The sequence below is a fragment of the Saimiri boliviensis genome, chromosome 10 (genome assembly GCF_048565385.1).
Source record: "Saimiri boliviensis isolate mSaiBol1 chromosome 10, mSaiBol1.pri, whole genome shotgun sequence".
NCBI classification, from domain to species: Eukaryota; Metazoa; Chordata; class Mammalia; order Primates; family Cebidae; genus Saimiri; species Saimiri boliviensis.
The window spans coordinates 74,192,171-74,210,467 of record NC_133458.1 but is presented as its reverse complement, the minus strand read 5'-3'; the positions used below and the strand labels follow the sequence as shown (position 1 = coordinate 74,210,467).

Below are 18,297 nucleotides of genomic sequence, written 5' to 3'. Positions count from 1 at the left end.
CTAAGAATCATAATTTACCAGATATTCTAATGCAAGTGATACATGGAAAAAACTTTGAGAAACAATGAAGCAGACAGAGAGCCCTAAACAGTGGACATACTATTATCTGCCTACTTTTTACAGCCACTGTATCCTCCTTTCCCACATCGATTCTGCCCACATTGTTCAAACATTTAAAGAATAAATAACTCTGTATGAAGACTGGGGCTCAGTAAGATAAGCATTCCCAAAGGAATTGAAAGTAGAGTCTCAAAGAGATACTTGAACATATGCCCATGTTCTCAGTAGCACTATACACAATAGCCGATGGTGGAAGCAACCCTAGTTTTCAGTGACAGATGAATGAATTAAAAATGTAGTATAAACATATAATGGAATATTATTCAGCTTTAAAGGGAAATTGACATACGCTACAACATGGATGAAGCTTGAAGACATTGCTAAGTAAAATAAGCCAGTCATAAGACAAATACTGCATGATTCTACTTATATGAGATACCTAAAGGAGTCAGATTCGTACAGACAGAAAACAGAATGGTGGTTGTCAGGGTCTGTGGGGAGAAGAGAAGAGGCATTTTGTTTAATGAGTACAGAGTTTCAGTTTTGGTTCTAGAGATCTGTTGTACAACAATGCGAATGTACTTATCACAAAAACTATATACTTAAAAATAGTTTAAGAAGGCAAATATTACATTATATTTATTTTATCACAAAAAATTTAAGAAATAAGATGTTTTTCTCTATTTAACATAATAAAATGGTATTTTTTCAATTCACTTTTTTTTCTAACAACTGTTTTCATACAGATGTTATAAGTCTCTATTCTACATTCATATTGTTATTTTAATAAACAGGTATTTAAAGGGAAAAGGAAAGTCATGTGAGAGAAATGTATTTTCTTTCTCTCTGCTATAGAATTGGTTATGGCTCAATAAAAGGCCTTACCACCTGACTACAAGAAATCGTTTGACCACCTGCCCAGCTACTATGCCTTGCAGTAAAAAATAATAAATAACCAGTATCATAGGAACACACTTTGACCACTTTGTACTAGCACAATAATGTTATTTCTGTTGATGTATACCTGCAAGTTTGCTTGTATGTATACCACCAGTAGCAACAGTGTTAGTGATACTGCATATCAGTATGTTTTACTCTAAATAATTTTTAAATGCTGGTTACAAAACTAGACATTTTTAAGTAAATCAAGAAATTTAAAATATAAAGTATTACATAATAGATGAAGCACAATTACAGATTATAGAGAAATTCAGGGCTAATATGTATATCCTTCAAAGCTCTAGAGCAAAATACCTAGATTTTCTCTGAAGATGGGACATTTTTCAATCTTCTTAAGTTTTGATGTCACTGAAATGGGAAGAGGAGGGTGCTGAAAATAAAATTCAAGTGTTCAGAGGGAGGGGTTTGATAACAACAAATATTCTAGGTCCCCTCACAACTCCCCACCCACCTACCCTTACCCAACTGCTGGCTTTGCTTCCTGTAGAAATCACAGATCTGAGCAGTTGAGTGAAGGAAAAGGAGAGTCACCAGGTAGGAGGCAGTGGACAAACCAGACATTGAGAGCCTGCTACTGGCAGATCCTAATCTAACAGCTTGAAAACTCTGACCTCGGGAATTCCAAAATAGCTGATACTACAAAATCAAAAATATGGAAAGGTGTAAAAGCAAGAACTCATTCAGAAGGAAGAGGCACCTGGTAAGAGTGAGCAAGTGGCATGGCTGAATAGTATGAGAATAAATAATAGAAGAACCTGCTTGATTACACAGTGAAACGTGATGATGGAAAGAGAAGAGACCACTCATAGCCTAAAATATTTCTTGACCTAGATTTCAATCAGCTAATAATGTGTACTCAATCTTCATGCTTCGGCTTCGAGACTACCCCAATAACACTCATGTCTACTTTACAAGTTGTATGTTCTCCTTCTTCTCCAAAGCACTTCGCTCATTTGCAATCACTTAACTACATGCACTTCCTTAATAGCTGTTGTTCCCACTAGACTAGCAGTTCCACGAGAACAATGATGTGTTTATTTGCCACAAAATTCTCAGCACCTGATAAAGTAGCCGGCACCAAGTAGGCTCTGACTATATGGCTGTTTCCTGATTGGTGCATTGTGGCAAACATGGTATGGTCAAGAGGAGGGTGGCAATAGTCTCAGAAAAATTAACGTTTCTGATGAAATTACTGGTTAGGTGAAGGAAGTTTAAGAGGATGGATACACTTGAATAGATAATAGGAAATAAGTTTATTAACAGCACTTTGACCTGGGTGAAAGGCAGAAACTGAAGAAAAGCCTTAAGGAGAGATCTATAATCATAACTCTAACATGAAGTTTGGAAAGGATTTCTGCAATGAAGACAGGGTAGCTCAGCTATAAGATACTTAGAAACACTTCCCAGAGGTTTCCAAGGGTAGAAGAAACAGGGTAAGGAGTCAATAGTGACTCTAAAGCTGCATTAGGAGAACGGATAGGTCTCTGGTATTCTGTGGAGAAGATAATGTTGGAGAAAGGAGAAAGAAAAGAGATTTTACTGTGTTCTACACTGTTATGATGGAATTTGAGGTAAATTACATGAAATGTGAAAGTTGGCTGAGACTCCAAAGGAATTCTGATTAAGTAATTTTATTTATTATATTGTATTCAATGCCATGTTTTAAAGTTTACTAACATATCTTTGATTACAACACCTATTTTTTAAAAGCAGTACTATATCAGAAATACACGGCAACAAATTTGCAATACTTTTTAAATACCTTTAAAAATAACAGTACTGTTTAAAAATTCTGCAGTCATTTCAGTTTGTAAGGAAGGAATCACTAATATTAAGACTGGTTAAAGAGTAAAAACATTTACTCTTAAAATTATGAAAGTCATATATACTTTATGTAATTTAAAGCTGTATTTCTAATTACCACCAAATACCACAGTACTGGTTGGTTTCATAAATTAGGTATTCTTGAAATTAGATTTATTTCATTAAATCCCCACTATATATTTATATCATCATGACTCTCTATTTTCAAATAATTTCAGCAATTTGCTAGGGAGCAGGTTTAGTGAAATTACAATTCAACCGGACATGTGCCTGATTGCAAAACATATTTTTTTTTTTTTTTGGAGACGGAGTTTCGCTCTTGTTACCCAGGCTGGAGTGCAATGGCGCGATCTCGGCTCACCGCAACCTCCGCCTCCTGGGTTCAGGCAATTCTCCTGCCTCAGCCTCCTGAGTAGCTGGGATTACAGGCACACGCCACCATGCCCAGCTAATTTTTTGTATTTTTAGTAGAGACGGGGGGCGGGCGGATCACGAGGTCAAGAGATCAAAACATATTTTTAAAATTCCAATCTCTAATAACTTGTTTTAAGGCTTGGAGGACTAGCAGGGAAAAAAAGAGAAATATTAACTAACCAGCTGTTTTATGCAAAGTTGTCTAGGAGTAGCTACTTCACGCAAATCAATTTGTCTCAGTCAAATCCCTTCTCTTCTCCCACTCCCATCCTTTAACCACATCCGGACCTAAAATGAGGCAAACCTTACTCCTCCTATGGCTGTCAGGTTCTCTACCCACTTTGCGAGAAAACACAACAACTTCAATGAGAGCAAGGTACCTGGAAACCACAGCACAGTGGCAACAGAGACAGCCTTTCAATCTAAGACAAGACAAAGTATTTCTCTTCTCCACTAAACTGATAATAAATTTAGTTGGTAATGATACAAATTACAATAATAATAAAGATTATAATTATTATGTAAAAAATATTTCTCTCAACAAGGCTTACGGGGTGGGGGGGAATACTGAATGTTTCCTTTTCTATATAGCCCCAGCTGATCTGTGCAATATGCATCTATTCCCCATCTCATAGCAAATTAGTAAGTGATAATGGTTGACATTTTCAGTAATGTAACAAACAGGAGTTATGCACCATCTGACAGAAAGCAATGAAAAGAACACATAATTATTGTGATATTCCTAACAAAAATTCCTGAATCATAAATTGAATCTAATTGCAAAACATATCAGACAAACTCAAATTGAGGGATATTTTACAAAATGATTAGTTTGTAATTTTCAAAAAATGTGTAGATGTCGAAGGAAAAGGAAATACTGAAGAAATATTCAAGATAGAGGGAGATTAAAGAGACATACATAACAAGTAAATACAACATGTGATTCTAGACTGGATCCTTTTGCTATAAAGGACATAACTGGGACAAAACATGAAAGGAGGAGATGCCCTTGCTTTTAGGAAATGCACACTAAAGTACTGGGAACTCATGAGACATCATATTGCCAATTTACTCTCAAAAGATTCCAAAAAACCAAAAAGCACTTTGTACTGTTTTTGTGACCTTTAAGTTTAAAATTATTTCAAAATAAAAAATAAAGGAGAGGAATAGTTGGGATGATTAGAATACATAGATATGATATAGATAAAGATAAGTATACAGATAAATATATTGATAGATATATCTCATCATTTGCTTTAACCCACAGACTAAAATTGAACTAATCCTTTATCCCTTTCACCTTCTTGGCCTAGGTACTCTGTGTAAAGGAAGGAAAAGTATCACCAACTACCCTGCTTCTTCTTCCTCCCTCACCACCTGCATCATGTCACTCAGCTAGCTGGTTATTTTGTATGCTGGTCTCCACTTTCAGCTTTCTAAAGCCACTGACTCTACTCAAGTTTAGGCTACGATAATTTTTTGTCATTTCCACAAGTGGCCACACAATCAATTTCCCTTCCTCTACTTGTTCTCTTTCCTTCAATCCATTCTCCTACTCTTTCTGAACACAGATCTGGGCCTTTGCCCCATCTTGCAACTATTTTACGGCCCCTATTGTGCTTAGGATAAAGGTCAAATTCCTCTACATGGCTTATAAGTCCAGAATATCTGTCCCCTGACTAACTCAACCCCTTTCATCCCTTCTGCTCCAACTCTACACTCCAACCATAAAACAACTTTCAGATCCTCAAATCTGCTTCCTTTCAGGTGTGCTATTCTGTCTTGAACATTCTTCCCCATTCCATCTCACCTCTTCCCACTGAACATACAATCAATATTCAAGAAATATTCAATTTAATGAGTAAATGAATTATTGCCTTCTTCAAAGTCTTACTGCATTTTCCCCAAACCATTGTTCAGGAAGTTTTCATTCTATCACAACTTTGTACCATACCCAGGTTCACTTCTTATATCAAATGTTATACCTACTTGATTTACTGGTATCTTTCTTTTTCTCTTTACCTGCAAAAACCTGAAGGACTGATAACAGATTCTTCAGGCACTTGTAAATGAACATACAGGAAACATTCCCCATACATACTGCACATGCCACAAAAACTCCAACACAGTTCAGATAATTAGGGAACCTTTCTAAAAGGGAAGAGCAGAAACTAATGTAAAACATGTTCAGATGATATGGTAACATGTAACTGGGTTGGTCTTGTTTATTTTCTATGTAGCACTTTTCCTCAAAAGATTTTAAGTAGAAAATTTTCAGTCAAGAAAATCATAATTTCCTTGAAAATTTCATGAAAGTGGACAAACTCCTTACAGTAAGATCTTTACAACAACTTTATTAAGTAGGAATTATTTTGCTGATTTAACAGGTGAAGAAAATAACAAAAAAGAGAGTTTAGAAAGTTCCCAGCATCACAAAACTCCTAAGTAGCAGAGACATATTAAAACTAAAGTCTGTCTAGAGTCAAGATCCACACTTTTTCTAATAAAACTATAAAAGAAAACAATTCACTCAAAATTCTCTTCATAAGCAATATCTACCTTCATAATGGCATTCTGTCAGTTTGCCATAAGAAAACTGGATCCATTTATCATCTTTAATTTCTTCCTTAATTGTTTAATTTCTTGCTTTAATTTCTTCATCTTTAATTTCACCTCCTTCTTGGTGAATGTACTGAATTAGGGTGGACAGCCCACAGTGTCAATTTCTAGTCTTATTTTGCTTCACCAGAAGTACAGTACACTGATCATTTTATAACAGTATACCAAAAAAAACTGAATTACCACTTGTAACAGGGTGCCTGTGAAAACAGTTTTTTGTTGTTAGTTTTAAGTATTCTGCTGGTGTAATTGTTTCTGGCTTTAGTCCTTTGTTGCTATTTTCTTTTAAGGACTTGGAACCAGTTTTATACCTCTCTAATGAAAGCATATCAGTTTACCCTTATAAATCCTAATAGTTCGTTCTTAAGCTACAAATCTTGGTAGTTAAGGCCTGGAAGCAGCCTTTAGGATTATTCTGGCAACTGCCCTTCATCCTCATTTCCAAACCCATTTTATAAGTGAAATCTGAATACAGTGTCCTGATTGTCCGTTCTGATTCTCACCTCCTAGTTTCAAAGCTCAACAAACGCCCAAAGACACAAATCCTGTACCATCTGACTTTCGTTTTTTGTTTTTTATAAAAAATATATAACTTCTATTCTACAAAAGATAAGATTCTCAAGTTGTCATATCCCAATTCTACAGTCATAAGAGGTAATTAATTCATTGATTTTGATAAGAGAAAAAATGTATTTTAATAACCACCAGCCCTGGCTTACAGACTATTTTGAGCAAGTTACATCTATCTGTAATTGATCTGACCTAGTTTCATTTTACAGAATGAGACAAAATGGGTGCAACGAGCCCCTTACAAGAATTAAATTAGACCCTAGATAGTCTTTTCCTGAAAATCAGCAAACTGCCATCTCAAAAGAGGACAGTTAATCTCTAGATCAGCAGTGAGTATGTGAATCCACATAAAGGATTATATACTAGGCCTGGAGTGGTGGCTCCTGCCTATAATCCCAGCACTTTGGGAGGCCCAGGCGGGCGGATCATCTGAGGTCAGGAGTTCCAGATCAGTCTGGCCAACATGATGGAAACCTATCTCTCCAAAAAAGCTGGGTGTGGAGGCATATGCCTATAGTCCCAGCTACCGGGGAGGCTGAAGGAGAAGAATCGCTAGAGCTCAGAAAGTGGAGGCGGCAGTGAGCAGAGATCATGACACTACACTCCAGCCTGGGCGACAACAGAAACAGACTCCCTCTCAAAAAAAAAAAAGAAAAGAAAGAGATTATATACTAGACATTCTGCTATTGTTTCAGTTATAGGCACAGAAGGTCAATAATGTGGATTAACTAGGATTAAAGTATTATTTTCTGATTACATTTGTGGTTCAAGTTTTTAGGTACTTAAAAGTATCCTTAAGACTAAACCAAAAACCTATAATTTAAAATGAATATGAAACAAAATAAAACAAATTTAAATATTTAAAAGTAAACTGAGAAAAAATTATTTTTATAATCTATGCAATAGCATATAGATACACAACTTAGACATATTTTCTTATCTGTGAGGAAAAAGGTGAGATAAGACAACCCCTGACACAAATACTGGTATCTCAAATGTACACATGTATACAGGTATTCAGATGAATAAATGGTAGAAGAAGGAAGAGAATCACTAGAGTGAACCAGAAGAACAGAAAAGTATTATGAAAACATGTGAGAAAAAAATCTGAGGGGAAAACTGAAAGATTTTTATTTTTTCCCTTATTTATCCTAAAATTTGTTTTCCACTAGTATTAAAATAAAATTATTCCCAAGCCACCATATTCTTTAAAAAAAAAAAAAAAGAGAGAAGCAAAATAGAGAACAGATAATGACAACAGAAGTTTTTAAAAACGAGATAATGGAAAAAGTCTAAAGGGTAAATAATGTGGTTTTCATAACTACTTTTCCTAATGTAATGATAGATTATTTTTACATTCTACAACTTCATTAGTTTTAGGTTTAACTTTGTTACTTGCTGCTTCATACAAAAATGCAAGGCTAGAGAAAACAGTTGAGAATTGGTAAAAACGAGTACCTCAATGCATTAAAAGTACAGATCAGAATTCTATATTTCTATTTTTTAATATTTTTCCAGGTTACCATTTTCTTATTTATTTTATATTAATTTCTCCCTCTCTGAAATTATAAATTAAATTTTCCCAGACCCAAAAGTATTATAGGGGGGAAAAACTGTTAACGTTAATAAGAGCTTGGTAAAAAGGATTAATACAAAATTAATATAGAAAACACAATAGCTTTCATATAACTAAGTTATAATGTACAGAAAACATCTCATTCCCAGTACTAGGCGAAGTATAGCAACAGCAGTTCTGGTAGCAAGTAGCATTTCTACAATAAAATAGCTGTGTGATCTTAGGCAAATTATTTAACCTCATTGTGCCTGAGTTGCCCTATCTGAAAAATGATGATGTTAAGTATAAATTTATACTTAATAAGTATAAATTGCTATTATCATTTATTATGTCTATTTAGAAGTAGAGTTTCTAAGATGCTTTCAAACCTAGAAACACCAAACAAAACAAAAAAGAACACAATAGGTAACGAAGCAGCAGATGCTAAATCACAATAAACAATCTCAACAAAGAATACGGTCTCAATTTTTTATTTTGAAATGTATTAGGCTAAGTGTGGTGGCTCACACCTAAAATCCCAGCATTCTGGGAGGCCAAGGTAGGAGGATCACTTGAGCCCAGGAGTTTGAAACTACCCTGGGCAACATAGCAAGACCTCATCTCTATAAAAATAAAAAAAATAGCCAGTACACACCTGTAGTCCTAGCTACTTAGGAGGCTAAGACAGGATGATCACATGAGCTCAAAAGGTTGAAACTGCACTGAGCTGTGATTGCATCCCTGCACTCCAGCATGGGAAGCAAGATCTGCCTTAAAAAAAAAGAAAGAAGAAAGAAAGAGAGAGAGAGAGAGAGAAAGAAAGAAAAGAAAGAAAAATTTTAAATCTATGGAAAATTTGAAAGAATACTACAATGAACACTCTAGACTGTTCACCTTCACTTATATTCATCAGTTGTTAAATTTTGCCATATTTACACACTCTCTCTCTTACACACAGACACACACAAAACCAGTGTTAGAGAAGCCAAGATGAGAGTCGGTTGGCTCACTGTGCAGAAGTATTTGTCATTTGTACAAAAAGCCTTTTTCAGAGAATCTAATATTGCATAGGACATATAATGTCACAATATCAAAGTTGCAATAATTGTGATGACCAATATAGAGTAATGCTGATAGCAAATAAGAATTTTTTTTGCAATGCTCTGCTTGGGAAAGATAAAGAGTCTCAGCGTTTTCTGTTCAGGTCTTTTAATAAGGAAAGAGCAAAGGCTTTCATTAGCAGGCAAGGAAGCCTAGCACAGCCAGATCAGGGTTAGAGTTAGATATGTTAATGAATGAAGTTACTTGAAAAGGATTTCCAGAAACAGCCTGTGTACATGGGTATTTCCCCCTTAGCTATACTGAATAGGAGCATTTAAATAAAGGTTCCCCACTCTCTTTTGTAAATTTTAAACATCCAGATTTTCAAGAGTATATGGAAGTGGATGAGAAGATCAAAAGGATGCCAAATACTTTGTCTTGAAGAATTACACAGGTGAATATTTATTCTACAGATATTAGACAGAACAACATAAACTTTTTTTTCTAGGTTAGAAGGCCAAATACTGGCAATTTTCAAAATATTTTTATATATTTGCTCATGTGGGAAATGACATATATAAACATATTAACTGTAGTAATTTCTTTTTTTTTTTTTTTTTTTTTTTTTTTTGAGGTGGAATCTCACACTGTCACCCAGGCTGGAGTGAAGTGCTGTGATTTTGGCTCACTGCAACCTCTGCCTCTTAGGTTCAAAAGTGATTCTCCTGCCTCAGCTTCCCAAGTAGCTGGGGTTACAGATGCCCGCCACGATGCCTAGCTAAGTTTTTGTATTTTTAGTAGAAAAGGGGTTTTACCATATTGGTCAGACTAGTCTTGAACTACAGACCTCACGATTCATCTACCTCGGCCTCCCAACATGCTGGGATTACAGGCATGAGTCACCACGCCCCGCCTGTAGCATTGTTTTTACAAGTGGAAGTCTGGAAATGACCTAAATGTCAATAGACAGGAGATCAGTAAATAAAATATGGTACAGCCACATAATATAATACTGTTCAACTGTCAAAATAAAAAATTAAAAAGTTGTGTATCACCTTGAAAATTTCCTAAGATGCATTGTTATGTGAAAAAAGTATGATACAAAATAGTTGGTATAGTAAGCTATCTTTTGCATAAAAGCAGGGAGGAGGGTAAAAAAAATACATCTGCATCTGCTTGTATAAACGTAAAGAAACTCTGAAAGAATACATAAGAGATTAATAGTAGTAGTTTACTTTTGGAGGATGAATGAACTGTGTGGATGGAACTGTGTAGATGTTGGAGGAATACTTTTCAGTGTCTGCTTTTTCATGTATTTTTAGTCATTTACATATATTACCTAATCAAAAAGAATTTAAGATTTTGAACATTTAGATAGGGTGATCAGAGATTGATCAGGAAAATGATTCTTCATGTGCCTTCTGTCTACAACAATGCAATGTTAAATTGTAATCATCTCTATGAAATTTAGTTTCTAGTGTTTGCAGAGTAATATTATTACAGATTTAAGTTATAAAGATTGATTTTTGGGGGCATACTGTCACTGTTTCACATTAGAGAACGCAATATCTAAAAGGTCCTTTCAAAAGAAACTTTTTGTGATACAGATTCTTTAGTTATATAATTGCAGCAACAACACTGAAAATTCCGGTGTGTCTTTCACCTAGTTTTCCCCATGGTTACTATCCCTAACCCCTGGATACCACTAATCTGTTCTCTATCTCTATAACGTTGTCATTTGAAAATATTATATACATGGATTTGTAAAGTATGTAATATTTTGAGATTAGCTGTTAATAATTATTTTTCCCACTCTCAGTCCCCATATTTCATTTTCATATTTTTATTAGCTTTTTAGAGATGTGGTCTCATCATGTTGCCCAAGCTGCTTTCCAATTCTTGGGTTCAACTGATCCTCTTGCCTCAACCTCTCAAGTAGCTGGAACTACAGGTGCATGCCACCGTGCCTGGTTCCATATGTCTTGTTTTGTTTTGTTTTTTAAGTCAGGTTTACTGAGGGATAATTTACGTACTATAAAACTCACCCTTTTCAGCTGAGTTCTATGATTTTTAAAATAGTGTGCAGTTCTGATTGTTAAAATAGTTTTACTGTGGTATAATTAGTATATAACAAATTATACATTTTCAAGTATCTAATTTGATGAGTTTGTATGTATTTGTGAAGGCATTATCACAACCTAATAATCCATCACCCCTGAAAAGTTTCCTTGTACTACTTTGTAATCCATTTTTTCAACACTTTACTTTCCATCACTATAGGTTTGTATTTTCTAGATTTTTATTTAAATGGCATCACACAGTATATTCTTTCATTTCTCCTGAGTAAATATCTAGAAGTAGAATAGCTGCATCATATGGTAGGTATATGTTTATCTCCAAACTTTCAAAATATCTGTACCATTTTATATTACCACCAGCAATATATGCAATTCCAATTTCTCCATATCCTCACCAACATTTGGTATGGTGAGTCTTTGCAATTTTAGCCTTTCTAGTGGGAGTAGTAATGTATTAGTCTGCTCTCATGCTGCTATGAAGAAATACCTGAGACTGGGTAATTTATAGAGGTTTAACTGACTCACAGTTCTGCATGGCTGGGGAGGCATCTATTCACAGGGCAGCAGAAGAGAGAATGACAGACAGAAGGGAAAATGCCAGACACTTATAAAACCATCAGATCTCATGAGAACTACTCACTATTATAAGAACAGCATGGGGGAAACCACCCCCATGATTCAATTACCTTCCACTGGGTCCCTCCCATGACACATGGGGATTATGGGGATTACAACTCAAGATGAGATTTCCATATCAAGTAGTATCTCACTGTAGTATTAATTTACATTTCCCTAATAACTACTGATGCTGAGCATCTTTTCATGTGCTTATTTGAACAGAGAGAAACCAGATTGAAATGGATCAAAAGAAAGCATGAATGCTGAAGAAGGAATAAGCTCAAATCACTCTTTGGAAAATTCTGGCAGTGAAAATGGAAGAAACACATATGATACCGAACTTAAAGAGAGTTTCTTGGCTATGGAGAAGGACCAGTAAAGGAGATTTTAAAAAGAAACAAGATAAATACGTGAAATAATAGATGAAGAAAGGTTGGAGAAGGGACAGGATGAGAATGTGTAAGGATACAGGTTACCTCTTGCAAGGAAGAGACAGAAAGTGAGAAGGAAATTAGGTGAAGAAATACATTTTGAGATGGTGAACAGGGAAATTCAAGGCCCTTGCTCAACCTTCCTGGCAAAACTGGGGAGGAGCTAACAGGAGGAACAGGGCCTGGGGCTTGAGAAGGATAACAGAAGTGGAAATTGGTGTTAAGAGAAAGTGGTGGGTTGGGAATCAAACAGAGGTAAGTAATGGGATTATCAAAGGGCTTTAAGAGCACGCAGAAAGAATCTACGTTTGTAAAATTTAATATTCGCTGTATTCTCTTTCCTTGGTTGCCAGGAATTCCCCAAAAAAGGACATAAATGGGCCAAACAGTTCCATAACTATACTTTACTATCTCACAACACTTCTACATTCTCAAGCTCTCTTCTCTGTCTCTCTTTTTAATACTTACATACTGTTTGGTATGTAGAACAGGTTCCGCTCTATACACGAGGAAACAGGTGAGAGAATGGCTTTCCTGAAATGCTACGTTAGCTGGGACTGGAATCCAGATCTTTTGACTCTGATTCTAGTAATTAGTATGCCCCACAATTCCCGTGTTGTATCCTGCTACTATCCACCTTCAACGCTCTTCATTATTGTTCCAACCTTAAAACCTGCCTCAGTTTCTTAATTGTTATTCTACCTTTCTAATCCAACCCACATTCTGCTACATTCACTTTTCTAAACAACTTTGCTCATGCTCTACAGAGGCAGAAGTCTGTCCAGAAGTCAGAGTAGCATCTAAGCCTGAGAAGCCGCTCAGAGAAAGGGGAAGAAGAGTTTGGGGCACATGATGACTCAGTTTGCAAACAGAAAAAGCACATGCTATCAAGCTGCAGCTATGGTTTGAGAATGGATGGCCTGATTCTCAGTGTTTTCTTACAGTCTGGGGTGAGAAGAGACAAAAGAAATCAGCAGAGAGCAGCCATCAGTGAGGCAGAGAGAAACAGCAGCCAGGGTTCTTCTCTAAAACAGCCAATCTAATGTAGACTCATCCTCCTTTATAATACCTCCCAGGGAAATGATGCAAGGTTGGAAATGGTCAGAGCATTTGGGCTGTAACTCCTCACTCACCTCCTCCCTTCAACCAGCCTTCCAAATTCACCTAACTGAAATAAAGCCTAAGAGTCTTCCCCAGAAAATCAATAATAATGTTTTTAAGCAAACCTGAAACTGGCATCTTTACTTGCTCAGGATGAAGATTTCAGTTTCTAGTGTGTTGGGCAATCTGTATAAAAAATTACAAAGGTTAAGTTTCTAGTACAAATAAATCTTGGTTATTTGTGAACACAATAGGTTTTTGTTTGGTTTTGTTTTTATGAGTTTTTTTTAGAAATTAAGCTCCCTCTGACCTTGAAACAGTTATTTTGCTACTGTAGACTGTGATGCAAATTAAGGCATTTCTATTCTTATTTCAAAGTCTGCTGCATAAAATAAGTGTATGCTTTTCAAAGTCGCTTGACAGCCTAATGTTGCAAATTTAGCTACATCAAATAAACTTCACCAGCTTATTTCATTATTATTTGACTAACTCATTTTAAAATTTATCAAGAAAAGCATATAACTTTCTCCTCTCATGGTTTCCAGTCTTAAAAAACGAATACCCTAACACTTATGATAGTTGCCCTAATGTTGCAGGTTGTGTACAAAGCAGGTCTAAAAAGCGGCCTCACAACTTAATTATGAAAGTAGATCACTTTTTTAAATGCAAAATGTAACTGTGCAATTCTTTATTTTAAGCTTTGTTTTGAAGGCAGATCTCTCACAAACTAAATCATCTTAAAACCCATACTTTTTAGTTTGTACTTGTTACAAAAACAAGCAATTATTCCATAGTAGAGCATCTCATGTCTCCTACAGCTAAATGATATCGTGAAATAGCAAAAATCTTGTAGGCCAGAATGATAGCAGTATTTCTCCTTTGAAGCATTAAAGAAAAAAAATGAATAAATTAAAGGTGAAACCCCTCTTTAAAACAAATAAAAAAGGCTTCTTGTGTTATATTTAATCCACTTTCACACAGTTTTTCTTAATTACACTACAGCTGTCTGGTAAGGCACAACTGACCACTTCCATCATGAAAACAAACTGTACCCTACCATCTAAAGTTCTCGATTAAAAAGCAAGTGTTTTTGTGAGCCCAGAGAAAACGAGTGCAGCTGCTCCATTTCACAAGGCAGGCACCTCTACTCCATTCAGCTGTGAAGAATGGCAATGACTGTAAATTGTTCTTCCTGATCGGTTCCACAATAAAAACAAACCACACTACTTTCAATTTTTCAAAGCCAATTTTTTTAAGCCTCCAGTACACTGGAAACAAGAGTTGTGTTCTTCTGATTCATGGCCTTTGATTTCTACATAAACATCCCTGTATGCATGTAAAAACAGGTCCCTGCAGGATACTCACAGACTGTATATATTAACTTACCAGATGTACCAGGAGATAGAAATGCCATCAGCCTACCTTTCAAAGCAAGATGCTATTTAACAGCTTAAACTGCCTGTGACTAAAGAATGACTGCAAAGAACACATCGTATGTGGAGAGGCATTAGGTAGTTCATGAGAAAACTTCAGCATTTTCACAAAAAGTACAACAAATGGTTTTCAGCTTGTGTTTTAAGGCTCTCCCTTAAAATACAGAGTAAGGAATTAAGGTCAAGAAAAAACATCTGCATTTTGCAACTAAAACATTAATGTTTAGCTATTATTAGAAAACAAATAATAGCTAAAATTATTGACACAAGTTTGTTGAGAAACTTTTAAATATTCCCAGTTGACTCACAATGCTCAAACAATAATTACAATTTAATCCTGAGGTCTCCAAAAGTACTTTTTAAATCAAATACATACTTGTCAATTTCAGACTGTGAGAGCATGCTTCTGCCATATTTATAAAAATCATATATAATCTATCTACTTACAAGCATGGAGCACTATACTAATATCTAAAGCACATTTTTAAACATATGCAAAAATAGTTGTTAAGAATAGGATAAAAATTGTTTATAAATAGAAGTTTTAAGACTCTGCACACCTCCTATGGGTAATCTTGCACAGCTCCTGGGGCACCATCCCCTCCACCCTCACCCCCACCTATGGAGACCCTAAGTGGACCACAGCTAATGTGAGGACAAATCATGCCCTTAGTGGCTTTGGATGAATTATTTGATTGCTATAATTGCTATCCCTGCCCTCAAGAAGATTGTTTGTGGAAACATAAGAACATAACATAGTTTAGAACAGCTTTTAATTCTAACTTATGACTGGAGGGCTATAATGGCACTTAAATGTGGTAAAATGTTATGGAGATTTAAAAAACAAGAAAATGTTCATTATCTGTGAACCCCTGACTTCAGTGGCAAAAGTGCTAGCAGCCAATGATTATTCTGATACCTGAAAGCAATCAAAATCACCTGAATCAGCAAAGAGGTTTATATTGAAAATAACATCCTGTGGCTGCTGTAGTGATAGCAGCCCCTAACCATCAGCTTTTCCGTATAGCTCCGATATGTTGATAATTTACCTTTCCAAACTGTCTCATTTACAACCTCATTCTTTCCAAAAACCCTAGTTACATGTGATTTCAGGCAAAGGAAGTTCTCAACAAGTGATGAGACTTTATTTTAATTGAGCCCTGTTAATAATGCAATGTAATTGGTATTTATTGAGTATATACAACTTTTGCTAGAAGCTGTCAATACAATTATCCTTGTCCTCAAAGAGTTCCAAAGGGGTGGGGGGGGGGCAGAGAACAACTAACAAAAACCTCCATCTAACAAAAATCTACCTTATATTTGCCTTCTTTCTTTCTGCCATTTGTCCTCAGGCTCCTTTACAGGTTCCTCTTCTTCCACTTTCTGTGTTACTCTCTAGGGTTATTTTCTTCTCACTCCATCTCTAGGGGATCTTATCCAAGACTAACTCAAGATACGCCAAGACATCTTTAATTATCAAAGCCATTTCTAAACAACAAATATTTTTCTTTCTTTTCTTTCTTTTTTTTTTTGAGACGGAGTTTCGCTCATGTTACCCAGGCTGGAGTGCAAAGGTGTGATCTCGGCTCACCGCAACCTCCGCCTCCTGGGTTCAGGCAATTCTCCTGCCTCAGCCTCCTGAGTAGCTGGGATTACAGGCACGCGCCACCATGCCCAGCTAATTTTTTGTATTTTTAGTAGAGACGGGGTTTCACCATGTTGACCAGGATGGTCTTGATCTCTTGACCTTGTGATCCACCCGCCTCGGCCTCCCAAAGTGCTGGGATTACAGGCGTGAGCCACCACGCCCGGCCTCAAATATTTTTCTAAAGTTATACACTATATGCCCCATACTTTGAACTGCTTGTCTGAGTTCTCCAACTGTATGTCCAACAGCAGTTAACCTCAGCACTTCCAAAAGTGAACTCATGATCTTCTCCATAAAACCTGCTCCTCATTCTGTATTCACTCTCAATTCACAGGAAACATCACGGATTTCTCCCTTTATTTCAACTCTTGCAACCACTGAATGTCGAATTCTAATCAATCTTACCTCCTAGCTGCCCCTGAAACTTCTCTCCTCTCCATCACCATCACCTTAATTCAACACCCTTCTAACTGATCTTTTCTGATTTCTGCCTTCCTTGACTCACCCCTCAACATCACAGCCACAGTAATCTTCCTACATACTCAGACCACCTACCCGCCTTGCTTAAATAAGGAGAAGCAGGCAGTATCTTGAGAAGAGTGGTCTTTTTAGGCCAAGAGAGATTGGAAAATGTTTATAAGCTGGAAGGAAAGAGCCTGTGGTAAGAAAGGAATGAAAGTCAATGATAAATAGAGCAAGGTCCCAGAGCATGAGGCAGGCTAGGCAGGCTCCAGATCCCTGGAGGAGGGGATGGCTTGATAGATACCCACTTGCCTCTGGGGGAGAAAGAAAGACTGAAAGGATGAATGTGATAAATGTAAGTTTGAATGTGGAGGGGAGGCAAGTAGAGGGCATATGTGCCACAGAGTATCTATTTCCTTAGAAACATGAGAAGGGAGGTAGATTATTACTTTAAAAGTAGTGGGTTAGTAGCTCCCTGAGAAAACTGGCTGCCTGAGAAAAGCAGTTCCAGTTTGGAACAGTCACTACTAATAATGAAGAAAGCAGTTGATTAGAAATAAGTTTGAAATGGCAGGGTGCAGTGGCTCACGCCTGTAATCCCCACACTTTGGGAGGCCAAGGCAGGCAAATCATGAGGTAAGGAGTTTGAGACCAGCCTGGAAACATGGTGAAACCCAGTCTCTACTAAAATTAAAAAAAAAAAAATTAGCTGGGCATGGTGGCGGGTGCCTATAATTCCAGCTATTCAGGAGGCTGAGGCAGGAAAATCGCTTGAACCCAGGAGGCAGAGGTTGCAGTGAGATGAGTTTGTATCACTGCACTCCAGCCCAGACAACACTATCTCTCAAAAAAAATTTTAAAAAGGTTTGAAAAAAAATTAAAAATGGAGAGAAAAGTCATCCTGAGCACTGAGCTGAGGCTGGAAATCATAAATCCGTACCAGAGTCAATCAGCACAGCAAAAGGAAAGTTGTTGCAAAGGTGGTGGCAGGAGGAAGTGGGAATATTGTGATTACAGTGCTGATGGGCTATAAATCACCAACAGCTTTCAATGCCCACTTTTATCCATTTAGCTCAGTATCCCAGGGCAAGTGCAGTTTAGTCCCTCTTCCTCTCCTGAAATGTGCATTCCAACCATAATGAACATACTGTACCATTTCCACAACATGCCACACTATCAGGACTCTGTTGTAAGACATGCTGCTTCCTCTACATAAATGCACTTCCCCCCTACTCCCCTCTCCTTCTCTCTGTCTTCTTTCACTCCAAAAAGAAACATTCTAAAATCATTTTTATTGGACTGGGTGAGCAGCCCACCAAACCAATAAGCTGGGTACACACTAAGCACTCTACAAGCATTTGATTCGGGAAGGAATCATATATGTAGCAAAAACCCATCCTATTAGTAAGGAAGGCTCTCTAAGGCATATGAAGAAAAGGGAATAATAGATATCACCAAGTATCCCCTCTACCACATCATGTTT

General features: G+C 36.6%; 1 protein-coding gene across 3 annotated transcripts in view; it reads right to left on the bottom strand.

Annotated features, from left to right (window-relative positions):
• UMAD1 (UBAP1-MVB12-associated (UMA) domain containing 1) overlaps positions 1-18,297 on the bottom strand; it is a 279,434-nt gene that overhangs the window by 122,351 nt on the left and 138,786 nt on the right. Inside the window, exon 2 of one of the 3 annotated variants that reach the window (XM_010345694.2) lies at positions 13,397-13,457. The exons of the other annotated variants lie outside the window; for them this stretch is intronic. Within the exon in view, the coding sequence (XP_010343996.1) occupies positions 13,397-13,409 (13 nt within the window). The 5' untranslated portion in view covers positions 13,410-13,457. The remainder of the gene's footprint in view (positions 1-13,396; positions 13,458-18,297) is intronic. 3 annotated transcript variants of the gene reach the window in all.